Source organism: Macaca thibetana, chromosome 12, assembly GCF_024542745.1.
Source record: "Macaca thibetana thibetana isolate TM-01 chromosome 12, ASM2454274v1, whole genome shotgun sequence".
In the NCBI taxonomy this organism is placed as follows: Eukaryota; Metazoa; Chordata; class Mammalia; order Primates; family Cercopithecidae; genus Macaca; species Macaca thibetana.
The window spans coordinates 6,719,199-6,733,315 of record NC_065589.1 but is presented as its reverse complement, the minus strand read 5'-3'; the positions used below and the strand labels follow the sequence as shown (position 1 = coordinate 6,733,315).

Here is a 14,117-nt window from a genome sequence, read left to right as displayed (position 1 = left end):
TAGGGTTGCATTGTTTTATATATTTTTTAGGTCTCTTTGATACCCAGTTTCGTGTAAGAGAGCTGGATTCTCATATCTGCGTCAGTCTGTTGTGATAGGTTGTTTTGGTTAGTCTTTGAATATCTCATGTTACACAGATGTGTGGTTGAAAGAGGGAGGAGTATTTCAGTCATCATTTCAGATCATTGTGGATATTCCTCTTGCATACTTCACCAAAACTCAACATGTGATAGTTTCTTAAAGCTTAGTACTGCAATGTGAAATCACTAATTTTTTTTCCTCCTCTACTACCTTAAAATCCATCCAACTGACTTGCCCTTTCAATGATCTTTTATGTGTGTTTCATCCATGCAGGCATATCCACATGCATCCATGCATGTGACGTCATACCCCGGCCATTTCAAGAAAAACTATTTTTGAAATGAAGTATGCAGATTTCTAAATAGTGACCGTTTTCATCATAGAGCATCAAAAAATGTCATTCATATCACCGCCGATCTTGTCAGAAAAGTTGCTAAGTCTTTGGAAGGTATCAAGCTCGTAGTTAGAGATACAAGTTTGCCACATACGTAGAACTGAAAGCCATAGTCAGTCAATGTCTGGCATAGTCATTCTCTCGGGTAAAAATGTTGTCCCACCAAAAAAGTGGCTAGTTCAGCTTGCAACTCCAACAGTTGCAGAAGTGCCTTTCTGTAAGACAACCATCACCCTCTGGTACCCAGCAAAAATGCTTTATGCTTGCTTTCCACGTCATACCTGAGGAGATGAAGACATGCACTCAAAGGGTGAAATGTTTAAAAATCAGTAGCACTTCTTTTTTAAGTGTATTCAGAACATCTGTAAGTGAAACTGTTTTTGTTCATACTTAAAGAACATGCCAGTGAATAATGTGATGGTGACTAGTACAGTTTGGGGCTACTACTCTGATTCATGTTAATCACCAGCATGTTTGCACCATCAAAACCAATGTCAACACAGCACTAAAAAGTCAAGTACTGTTTCTGAATTGTTTTGAAAATCTTATTGATTTGTCTGAAGAGTTATCTATCTTTTCAGTATTATATATTAATATAAAATGTTATATTTCTCAACATACATGTACAGTTTAGAACTTAATGGAGAAACCGAATTGGAAAAGATTTCCACTATTTTCCATTATTTTTTCCATCCTTGAACTATGTAAATTAAAAGTCTTAATACTTTTGTAAAGTATACGTAAAAATGGAGTATGCTGATTACATTATCTATCCTTGAAGAAAGCGGCGCGTCAGCACTGTCAGATTTTCGAAGCCTTATGCTTATTTCTGATCTAATGTTGAGATGCCAATCATATAGTTTATGCATTTCAGTTTAGCTTTAAGATCTTGTTAACTGCTTTTAGTACCCCTGTGAACACATCAGCAAACCATCTTTCACCAGACAGCCAAAGGTAACCTCCGGATGCGAGGCAATGAGAATCAATATAGTAAGGGTATTTTTAGGGACTGTTGATGGATTGCTGTATTTTGAGCTTAACTTCAAGTGCCAAATGCCCCAGAGCTGACTAAGATGAACTCACCATTTACTGAGGACGGGAGAGGCCATCAGGCACATAGTGGAATCTGGGATTGCCAAGACAAGATGTACGCACCTTTCCCTTTGTAGTTTTGGGGAGAATTCTTGTATATTTTTTAGTAGCCTCATGTGGTATTTTGATGAGGACTTTGTACCACCCTCCTTACTGGAGCCAAGTGTTACTCATTTGGTAACCTCCCGGTCCTGGGAACACATAACTGTGAAATTCTAGGACAACGTGATACAGCAGCGAATCAATTAATTCTCTGTATCAGGAGGGATCTGGTACACCGAGGTACTAATGACTCTGCGTCCTTCTCCAAAGGCAGCCCCACAGAAGGCGGGCGCCACGTTAAGCTGTGCTGCTGTCAGCAAGCCGAAAGCTGTGGGTCTCTGACACGGCTCTCAATTGCTAGCAGGTTTCTCTCATTGCACCTCATTTGCATCTGGGACATCAATTAGCATGTTTGTTGAGGCTAATTGAATGAAACTCAATCATAGCTCTTAATTGCTTGACTATGTGAAAAGAAATCACATTAATGCAGCTAATTAAGTGTACGGCAATAGATGCAACATAATTAGGAGCGAAATGTAAAAAACAAGGGATGGCAAAGGTGCCGGAGCAGGGTTGCAGGGGGACAGCAAGGCACAGTTACCGAGCGATTGGCGGGTTCGGAAACAGGTCCCTTTGCTCTGGCGCCTGCTTGGAAAAAATAAGCCGCATGATGATCATGGACAACTTGAGAAGGAAAATGCAAATAGGTTTGCAATTACTACTTTTTCAAGCTGTTGAGGGGCAGGAGATGGCACCTCTGGGGGGCCTGGCTCTTGAGTGGGCCCCAGGGACTTGTTAAGTGCTGTTTAAAAGTACTTGGCTTTGAATTACCCTCATGCCTTGTTAAAGGGTTTTTCCTCTTTTATCTTCGATCAGCATTTTCAACAAGGAACATGGAGAAGGATAGTATCTGTAACATTTGCATATCAGAATCAAGCTTCCTGTCTTAATTTTACCCAGTACCCTGCCTCAGACCTGTGAAGGGTCTGCACAGCCCCTTGACTTCTAAGGAGGACATTGTTTAGTGATTGTAGCTTTAATTCCTCAGGTACCAAGCTGGGGAGAGAGATGAAAAGGATCCGTTCTTTCAAAACCAATGTCGTTCCTCTTGGGAGGAACTAGAAGCCACAGACACCTGTGTCTTCACCTCCCACCTGTGTGTGAAGCACTGAGTCGGAGGGCTTTTATTGACTAGGAAATGCATTTTGTAAAGTTTTTAAAATTGTACAGTGCCTTGAAATATAAGAATTGGCTATTTTATATACCGATTTTTTTTAGAGCTAGTTCTGAGGTTGTAATGCCTAACTCAGGCAAGAAAACAGATCCCTTAGCCCATGCTGAGCTAAAGATAAATGGGTTCCCTTGCCGCTTTCGAATCTGGAGAGCAGACACTTGGTTCATTTCTATAATAATTTTAAATAAAATATCCTGGTTATTGTATGTTAAAACATGCCTATTAAAAGAGCCCATGCTGAGGCTTAGTCACTATCTGATTAGCCTCATTTTAGAGCCCATAAGCAATAAATGCTCAATTACACTCCTGTTATTGTATTTTAATTTGTTAAGAATTGGCATTAAGGAAGAAAGTTATAGCAAGTTGATATTTTTAAAGGAGTAACTGTGCAAGAAGGAATTCATTATTTACAAGCATTAACTTTGGTTTGGAAAGTTGGGTTTGCATATTTTCAGTGGATATTAATGGAAGTAAACTAAAGATGCTTGAGAAAAACCTTTTTTAAGAAATGACCAACACTAACCACTCTATGGTGTGCCTTGCCTTGCCTTTTCTTTTCTTTTCTTTTCTTTTCTTTTCTTTTCTTTTCAAGACAGAGTTTCGCTCTTGTCGCTCAGGCTGGAGTGCAATGGCACGATCTCTGCTCACTGCAACCTCTGTCTCCCAAGTTCAAGCGATTCTCCTGCCTTAGCCTGCTAAGTAGCTGGGCTTACAGGCACGTGCCACCACGCCTGGCTAATTTTATATTTTTAGTAGAGAAGGCATTTCACCACGTTGGCTGGTCTTGAACTCCTGACCTCAAGTGATCCACCCTCCTCGGCCTCCCAAAGTGCTGGGATTACAAGGCGTGAGCCACCGCACCCAGCCTGATATGCTTTTCATTTGTCATCCTCAACACAGCACAGTCCTGAGAATTCCTGTGTCTCTTCCGGCTCTACCTTTCCTTCCATCTACTTTAACAGAGTTAATTCAATAATAACTTTTTTCTGTCTTTGGTCTACATCCTCTCAAAGTTGTTTATGTTTTGTGGAGTCCAGCTTCTCGGCTTCCAAGTGGAATCTCCTTTCGGGGGCTGGTGAAGTCAGATTTGTGGTTCCCAGCCCAGATACCACCCTCCCATACCCCCAACCCACCATGACAGCTTTCCTCCAATGGGACCGTGGCTGACTCCGGCCAGCCTGCCCTGAGTCAGGCCATCCTCCCTGAGCCACCCTGTGAGATGAAATGGCCAGTCAGCAGCCTCGGGTGGCCGGGCACCTCTGCTCCCGGCCTCTGGGCTGATGTGAGATGCACGCGTGCCAGGGTTTTCCGCCTGGATGGCCTGTCTGTCCTCTGCCGGGGATGCCCGGCCTCGCCCCTGCCTCTGAACTTGCCCCACTGTGGCAGTTTCTGATCCTTTCTCCAGTGGTCTTCAGCCCATCGTTCTTCTTCCTGGTTCTGACCTTGGTGTTTTGAGCTTTCTGTCTGCACCAAGACTTCTGTCCTCAGGGGTCACCAAGGACCCTGAAGCATCTTGTCCCTCTGGGGCTGGTGTAGGGGAACCTGCATTTCTGTATTTCTCTGCCAGAATGTCCCCCGCCAGTGTGGCTGTGCCCTCATGTAAGAGGTTCTCCTCCCGCCCATCCTGCCATGGAGAATTCCTGCACCCTTTTCCCTTGAGTCTGATTTGACTCCACGTGGCACCCTCTTAGTTGCGTCGGTTGCGGGAGGTCTGCACTGTCACACCCCAGGCTCACCCACCTTCCCATGGTTGGGCAGGGAGAAAACAGATCTTCTCATCCTCTGCCCCAAGGACCCACGGTTTCATTCCTTTCCCCTGAACTGGAATTGTGTACTTCGTGGCTTTTGTTGTGCTGTTTCTTCTATCAGCAAACATCTACTTGTTGATAAACCTGTGACTCCTTCACCAGTGTGGGTGTTGTCCTGCAATTAAAAGGTGTACTGCTCGCCTGTAATCCCAGCTACTCAGGGGACTGAAGCAGGAGAATAACTTGAATCTGGAAGGCAGAGGTTGCAGTGAGCTGAGAGCATGCCACTGCACTCCAGCCTGGGCAGTAGAGTGAGACTCTTATCTCAAAAAAGAAAAAAAGGTGGACAGCCTGTTTCCTGGAAGCCACTGGGATCTCGCTTTGGCCTCTCTGCTACCCTGTGTCCCAGTAGCTCCCTCAAAACACTTGGCCAAGTTTCCTAGTCCTTGAGACAGAGGCTTCCAACCCTTGCATAATGATTCTAGAACTTTATCCAACTATCTCTCTGCATCAGGTAACTGCCGTTGGGCAGTTAAAAGACAGCAGCCCACTTCCCCACCCTGCCACGGTCCCTTGCATCCAGCATGTGAGTTTATTAGGCAGTTCTAAAATTACGTTGGCTGAGCACGGTGGCTTATGCCTGTAACCCCAGTGCTTTGGGAGGGTGACTTGAGACTAGGAGTTGGACACCAACCTGGGCAACCTAGCAAGACCCCATCTCTAAAAAAATTAATAAATGAAATGGAATTATGTTCACCTGAACTTAATTACTTATAACAAAGACAAATTTATTGGTTTTCAAATCTAAAGGGAATTCACCAAGATGCTGCCAAAGAAAGAGCATACTTATTCCCACTTCCTGCAGAGTCTTAAAACACTTGAAATGTTGTTTTTCCAAGGGTGATTTCCAAATGCAATCATTTCTCTGTATTCATGCGGGATTGACTCCAGGACCCTCCAGAATACCAAGATCCTCAAATGCTCAAGTTCCTTATATAATGCAGCATAGTATTTACATATAACCTGCACACATTCTCCCGTATACCTCAGATCATCCCTAGATTACTTATACCTCATGCAACGTAAATGCAATATTTTCTTATTTTGTATTTTTTTAATTGTTATATTGTTACAGAGGGCTGAGTATATATTCTTTCTTAAGGTGTGATATTGAGTAATATGTGTCCAGAGTGCTTAAGATACTGTGTTTGCAGGCAAGGAGCCTCATTACCAAAAAAAAAAAATAAGTAACACTGAGTGATGATGATGATGATGATGATGCACTAAAGGATCAGTAACTCACTGGCCAGCAGGCCCATCCCCCGGCTCTCAGTTGCTTGTTCACCTTCCCCCTTCCCTCCCCTTCAGCCAGTTCCCAGGTACTGTTTGACTCCACGGTGAGTTAAGTGAGCTGCCAGAGAGCCGTCACTGTCCACTGAGGCGTCCCGGTAGTTCCCTGATCGCTGCTGGTCATGTGCTTCTAAGGCCTAGAAAGCCAGATTCTTTTTCTAACATCCAGCATTTTTGTATCCATCCCTGAGCTCCCTATTTTTTTGATGCCATAACTCCCACCCCTTGGATGTCTTCCTGGTTCTCAGCAAAACACTTGACCTTTTTACTTCCAGTTTTCTTCTGATTTTTCACCAGACAGCTTCAGCCTTATCAAGATTTTAATGACATTCCCATCTGAAACAGAAAGGTTATTACAACATGGTTTCCTACTCCATGGAATTTTATTTGGAATTTATGGGAGGAGCCTAATGTACCCTCTGATAATCAAGAGTTCAAAAAATCAGATTTTATGTGTAGACTTACTTCCTAATGCCCCTTGAAGGGAGGTACCTGCTGTGTCTCTCCTTATATCTCTAGCTCCTGGGTTAGTTCCAGGACACAGAAGCAAAGCTCTGATTTAAATATAATGATGATGCTACCAGCACTCTGCGGAAAAAAATCTCATTATTTTTAAAGTGCTTTCCACAGTGGAAGGGTCTTAGGGTTATAACTCATGACATCTGATAGACCCTTTTGTTCTAGGTTGTAAAAGGTCTTTTTTTTTTTTTATCTCTCTTGGATGTTTAACATTTTGAACAGGATTACATGCAGAATGTTCATGGTAAGGAGATTGACCTTCTGAGAACCACTGTGAAAGTCCCAGGGAAGAGGCCACCCCGAGCCACGTCGGCCTGCGCGCCCATCTCCAGCCCTAAAACCAATGGCCTGTCCAAGGACATGAGCAGTTTACACATCTCACCCAATTCAGGTAAGCTTACAGCAAACGCACTAAGAAATCAAGTTCAACGGCAACAGATGGTCCAGGCTTGAGGACATTGTTGGGCTCTTAGGTTAAGTGGAGGCGGTAACTATCACATTACAGATTAAGGTTTAGAAACCTTATCACTTCTGTGGCTGATCATTTCCTTTAAACTTTCAGTTCCGCAAATGCCAGCGAGCAAATGGTGCTTTGAATCACAGCTGCAAAAACCATGCATCTAGGCCTTTCGCGGGGCCGCGTGGTGGAAAGTGAAGTTTAACATGTGAACTGGGTATTTAAGGGCCTTCTGAAAAGCATGAATTAATGTTAAATGTCAAAGATTAACTCATTTGCGGTAACTGTATGTATGAAAGTGGAAAAACCATTCGGACGCAAGATTCAGAGGAAATCATTTGACCTATATAAAATGTAAATTTTGTGTTATTATATTTTAATTATCTGCCATTCTTTAATGCAACTTTGGTTCTCTGTATTCTCTTTTAAAGGAGATTTTTTATTCATTCAGGATCAGAGAAAGCTAGTATTTTCTCAAATGTTGATGTGTTTAGAAATTCCTGGCTTCTGTGCCCAGTTGCAAGCCATCCAAAATGACGTTGTTCATTTTATTTACGTTTTTGCAAATAATTGCCCTGTGTCATGAACCTTCCCATTGCTGTTCATCAGAGATAAGGTGAAGATGCTCTTGAGTCCTCCCACACACACAGTCAGGCTCCTTCAGCATAGGGAAATCCCTTCAAGAATTTTGCATTTTCTCCAGCAGGAAGTCCAGAACTTTCTTCTCTCCCACCTACATCCTGTCTTCTTAAAACAGATTTCTGGCTAGGCTTAGTGGCTCACGCCTATAATCCCAGCACTTTGAGAGACTGAGGCAGGAGGATCGCCTGAGGTCAGGAGTTCGAGACCAGCCTGGCCAACCTGGTGAAACCCCATGTCTACTAAAAATACAAAAATCAGCCAGGCGTGGTGGCAGGTGCCTGTAATCTCAGCTACGTGGGAGGCTGAGGCAGGAGAATCACTTGAACCCAAGAGGCGGAGGTTGCAATGAGCCAAGATTGCATCATTGCACTCCATCCAGGGTGACAGAGCAGGACTCCATCTCAAAAAAAAAAAAAAAACAGATTTCTCTCCTACAAGAGTTTCTGGTCTTTAATGCTGCACTTTCCTCTTCTGAAGCATTAAGTGCTTTTAAAGAGGGACGGTGCTGACGGCCTGGTTCTGTGGCATGAACGACACTGGTAGGAGAGAGCAGGATGGTACAGAGGAGTTCAGATTTGGGTCCTCCATCCTGGGCTCCACTGCACAGTGTTAGGCAGTCCCTGAGCTGGTTCCTTCCCACCACATTGGGGTGCTCTTGCCTGGCCTGCCTGTGTTGCAGGGGGACGATGTCAGAGAAGATAACATGATAGTGCTGGGAAAGCTGAATACAAACACAAGCTGTTGTTTCTCATCAAAAGAAAAACTGGCTTTATGCTAAAGGAGTCTTGAGTGCCTCCCAGAAAAGTGAGAACAGTATTTTTCCTGGGGCTTCTATGACCTGCCGACCTTTCTTCCAAGACGTGCGTGAGGTTTTTCTTACTAGAGCGGTGTGCTAACTATGGGGTAGGAAGAGAGAAAAGAAGGGCACAAGAAGGAGAAAACAATCTATAGTGAGGAAAAAGCTGAAGGCTTTATTGCATTAGCACATTACGTAAAGTCATTCATTTATTCAAAGAATATCTATAGGCCGGGTGCGGTGGCTCACGCCTGTAACCCCAGCACTTTGGGAGGCTGAGGTGGGTGAATCACCTGAGGTCAGGAGTTCAAGACCAGCCTGGCCAACATGGTGAAACCCCATCTCTACTAAAAATACAATAATTAGCTGGGCGTGGTAGTGCGTGCCTGTAATCCCAGCTACTCAGGAGGCTAAGGCAGGGGAATCGCTTAAACCCAGGAGGCAAAGGTTGCGGTGAGGTGAGATCACGCCACTGCACTCCAGCCTGCACGACAGAGTGAGACTCTGTCTCAAAAAAATATATATATATATCAAGCACCTATTATGTGCCAGAAATTGTGCAAACTATAGATATGGAGTCCCTAACCTCTAGAATTCTTCCATTTCCACCTCCCCTTCTGACCCATCACATCACATCTAGTCATCTAGTTATTTAAGTCGACAAGTGTTTATTGAGTTTCGTTTTTATAATTTTAAAGTGATAAAAATATGTTAAATAGAATTAATTAAACTTAAATAAAAAGTTATTTATCTTTGTAACACGGTGTTTTGAATTATGTATATACATTGTGGAATGGCTAAATCATGCCATTTGTGGACTTTCTAATGTGTGCCTGAGATACAGTTCCTGCCCTCAGGAATCTCCCCTGTTGTTGGGGAAAGAGACAAGTAGACAGAGGCCGCACCAAGCCCCAGACCCCAGCAGGGCTGTGTAAAGGGCAGGGCATGGAGACACAGTGATGCTGTGGTCGGCTCCACCCCAGGAGGTGGGCCAGGCTTCAAGGAATAGGGGATACCTGCTGAGTTTGAATGAAGGATAGGAATTTGCCAGGCACACAGATATGAAGGAAGGGCACCAATTCTGTGAAGAAGCGTTCACTATGTAAAAGTAGGATTTCGAACTTCCTCATCTTGAGACTTACGTTCCTTGGAGCCAAATGCCACTGTTGTCCTAAGGGAAACTCTAATGTTTGATTATAAGTAGATAATACAAAGGCCCTCTAAACCGTTCCATAGCTGATGGAATCGGCTGTGGCATGGGCCTCTCTCTTTGAGGGAGTGAGCTGTGTGTTCTTGGAAGGCATTTCCCATTGCTCAGTTTCATTCTCTTTAAGAGCCCCCCTGCTGGGCAAATGGGAGGGATGTGACGTGATTGAAATCCCTTTTCCATGGTCACAGCCCTCAGTGTGTGACATCTCCGCAACCCTCAGACAGGTTAATCCCACACAGGGGCCTGGCTGACTTTCCCTCTTCTCTGGATTCCAACTAGGGCTACAGAAGTGGGGGTATGGCCTTAGCACAAAGGCAGTGCCACTTTGGGAAGAAGAAAATGCCTGATGGCCACAGCAGTGCTAAGGGAAGTGGCACCCTGACCAAGCATGCCGGTGAAGTCATCAGCTGGTGTGCAGCGAGAATGCACAGATAGATCCTCAGATGGCAGCCCCCTGTGGATTGCTCAGCTTCGTTCTCGGGTTCTGAGAATAAGCCATGGGTGGAGGCACCTCTGTAAGAGGAAGCAGCTTCATTAAAATATTGGGAAATTTTAATTTGCATTCACCTCCTCTAAACATGAACATGAATCTGTAAAGTGATAAATTCTTTCTTGCTTAAGAAATTAAAGCGTTTGGGGATTTGAGTTTTTATGCTCTTTGAAAATTGAGTTTCTTATGTCTAAAACCATCATTCACAAAATGTCCTTTCACCTGAGGAATTCCAACACAACAAATTCAATCTGAAATAAATTGAGGCTACATTTAAGAGACGGACTTTTAGCTAAAAATAGGTATTAGACAGCTGTTTGCCAAAAAATTGAATACTTTATTTTTCACTCTTGAGTCTCGTTTGTTTTGTCTCAGTTCGAGGTGAACTGGAGGCTTTTCTTCCTTTGTATTTTCATTTCTGTATTCATTTTCTTATCTCAATGTGATTGAATTAGATCAACGTTTTACGCCTTCTCTTCCCGCAATTTGCATTCACATAGACCTGATATATGTATGAACCTAAGTCTTTGTGGATAACACCTATTATTGCTTTGGAATTACTGTCCATATGTGGAATGATTCATTCGGTTGGTACAACCATTTCCAGGGTTCATGATACACATTTCCAAATTAACTTCTAAAAGGTTTTATATAAAAACTCTTCCCATCCATAGCCGTCACCCATTTCACCTGACACCCTTGCTAATGCTATTAATATTATTGTTAGAATTTATGCTAATCTGATAAGCCATAAAAACACCTCATGTTTTGTTTATTTGGCTTTCTTCAATAGGTAGTGAAGCTGAACAGCTCACATGTATTAGCTGTACGTGTTTCTTACATTGTAATTAATTGTTTAGGTGTATATTTGCCCATTTTTGCTCTAGGTTCTGTCTTTTTCTTATTGATATCTAAGAACTCTTTGTATATTTAGGATATGAATATATTTTGCAGGTATTTCCCCAGTTTATTATTTGCCTTTTAAATTTTATGGTCTTCTTTACATAAAGAGGTTTTCCCTCTCTTTTATTTATAATCAGATTATCTTTTACTGTTGTGATTTCTACTTTAAGCTATTTAGAAAGCCTTTAATAATCTTGAAACCAGATCATAGTTTATATATGTATACCTCTAAGTTTTAGTTTTACTGTTTTTTTCCTTAAAAAATATATGTATATGTGTTTATGTGTGTGAATATATGTATATGCATATATATCTGTATGTATGTGTGTGTATACATGTATATGCGTGTATTTAGCCCCTAATCCACCTTTAATTTGTTTGGGTCTATTGTGTGTGACAGAAATCTAATTGAATTTTTTATTCAAATAAATAATCAACTGTCCTTTTTTCTCTTTGTTGAATTTTTTTTTCTTTCCCTATTAATTCCATATGTCTCCTTTGTTGTAGAACTCAATCATTTCATCAAATGGGCTGTGTTTCTGGCCTCTCAGATGTTATTCCGAGACCTGGTATCCCTGCATTGTCTTACCTTAGGTAGATTTACCACAATGTCGTAGGTTTATGACTCCGTTTATATCTGGTAGTATATAACATAGTTGAATATTTCTCTTTTATCTTCCAGTTTTTCTTGGCTACTGCTACCTGCTTATTTTTCTCAAATGAACTAAAGAATAACTTGAAACCTTCTCCGTCTTGATAAAAATAATCCCCTCATTGGGGCACGTGACATCAGGACTTCCTGAGGCTGTGATACGGGCACGTAAATAAAATAATAAAAATAATCCTATCATGGCTTTTAACTGGCATTGCTTTTAAGCTATTAATTGTGGAGGAAGTGACATCTTTACTATGTTATTTCCCAATTTATTCAAATTTGTATTATAGCCTCCAGCAAAGTTCAGCATTTTTTTTTTTTCATTTAGATGCTGGACATGTCTTGTTAATCTATTCTGTTAGTTTATAATTTTTGATGCATTGTGAAGGTAATCGTTTTTGGAGGGGTGGGGTCTATTACGTCATCTAATTGGTAAGAATTAAGAAAACTCCTAATTTTTGTATTTTCTATATTCCTCCATCTTGCTGAACTCTTGTTAGTTGGAATAGCTAGTGGAGGTTTCTCTTGATTCTCTAGCACACAGTCATCATGCATTCCATATTTCAAATATTATAATGCCTAACTGTCAGTGTTGACTTTTAATTTCTCCCACCAGTTTACTGACACAGAGAGTGGATTGTGTCGCCGCCTCCTGTGCCATTCATCTCCATTGTTACTGAGTCTGCTGTGCGCCCACCCTTGATTAATGCTCTGGATATCGGGGTAGGGGGAGGACAAGACGGTCTCCTTCCAGGACCCTTACACTCAAGTGGGGGTGGAGGATTCCAAAGATAAACACACAAGTAAGATCGTTGTAAGGAGTGATAAGTGCTGAAGGGATACTTGGGGCAATTGAATAAAAAATACCTGGAGGGGGTTTGGGGTGGGGTATTCCTAGGACTTGGGAAGTTATTTGCCTGTATTGGAATAGTGACTACATTTCACACTTTAAAACGCTGGAAATGTGGTCATCTTCCTGTCAGTTTTTGCCGTGGGTTTGGGAGAGAGGAAGAAACACACACTGTCAGAGCAGCTGCCTTGTGCACTGCTGATGACTGGGCTCAGGCCACCCTCTGGGGCTCATGCATTGAGGAGAGCAGAGGAGCTGCAGTGGTGATGGGGTGGCTCTGGGCTCCCTGTGGCGGTCGTGGAGTTCAGGAGTGGGCTGGGGCACAGAGCAGGCTGTGCGACGAAATCAAGGAGAGCTGGCCAGTGTTGTCCCTGCCACCAACACCCCCAAGAGAGCATGCATCAGAACAGGCAGCATGCCTAGGGAGAGCAGAACCTTTTGATGTGGATGCTGGTGCTCGAAACAGGGAAACGGAGATGATTGTGAAACTCAAACCTCCTCACAGTCACAGAGGAAGAGAAAGAAATGGAGAGGCAAGGCAGCTCTGACCATAGGTGGTATGAAGTGCACCAGCCACTCACAGTGCCCCACACAGTAGGTCTAAAATGAAACCCACCAGTCACCATGGGCCATACACCTGCTCAGAGCCCACAACCAGCCTTCTGGTTGGTCGAGGCTGCAGAGAAAACCTTGGCCACTTCATCTGCCTTATCAACCCACATACTCTTATTCGTAGATAATGGACAACGAAGACATTTGTGGGAATCAACAGTAAAAATGTGAAGGATAACTGATCTTAGGAAAAAGGGTGACATTTTGGTGAAAGGGAATTTAAAAGGAAATTGTAACTCCTATCAACAGAAGGATTTAATAGGTTAGTTATTAATGATACTCATAAAATTAAGCAAACAGAGAGCATGTGTTTGGCCGGGCGTGGTGGCTCATGCCTGTAATCGCAGCACTTTGGGAGGCCTAGGTGAGCAGATCACCTGAGCCCAAGAGTTCGAGACCAACCTGGGCAACATGATGAAACCCTGTCTTTATAAAAAATGCAAAAATTAGCTGGGCATAGTGATGAGTGCCTGTGGTCCCAGCTGCTGGGGAGGCTGAGGTGGGAGGATAGCTTGAGCCCAAGAGGTCAAGGCTGCAGTGAGCCATGATCATGCCACTGTACTCCAGCCTGGGCAACAGAGTGAGGCCTGTGTCAAAACAATAAAGAGTATGTGAAAATACTATAGGAGAAAGAGTTTTAGAAATAAAGATTGCAAAAATTAAAAAATTCAGTAGACAAATACTGTAAAGAACATGGCTAAAGACATGTTGGTAGTCAAAGATATAACAGAAGAATATATGCTAGAGGCAAGTAAGGATATCTGAAGAGTCAAGTATCAAGTTGGATGGGAGAGGAGGCTCTGCAAAAATAAAAATAAAATCTTAAAACACACCCAAAATAGGAGAACAACAAGGTAACCTACAAGAGAAATCTGACTGTAGAATTCTCAAGAGCAACATGCATTCTTAAATGTAATGGAAATATTCCCTCCTAAGGACAATTAAATCTGAACCTAGAAGCCTATGCAAAGACGACGACTAATGAAATGAAGGTAGAAAAAAAGACATCTTTAGACAACATACAGGGCTATACAACATCTCC

At 42.6% G+C, this 14,117-nt stretch overlaps 1 protein-coding gene across 5 annotated transcripts in view; it reads left to right on the top strand.

Annotated features, from left to right (window-relative positions):
• AGAP1 (ArfGAP with GTPase domain, ankyrin repeat and PH domain 1) overlaps positions 1-14,117 on the top strand; it is a 469,017-nt gene that overhangs the window by 236,158 nt on the left and 218,742 nt on the right. For all 5 annotated transcript variants that reach the window (XM_050751653.1, XM_050751648.1, XM_050751651.1 and 2 more), the window contains exon 11: positions 6,683-6,851. In XM_050751653.1, coding sequence (XP_050607610.1) covers positions 6,683-6,851 — 169 coding nt within the window. The remainder of the gene's footprint in view (positions 1-6,682; positions 6,852-14,117) is intronic.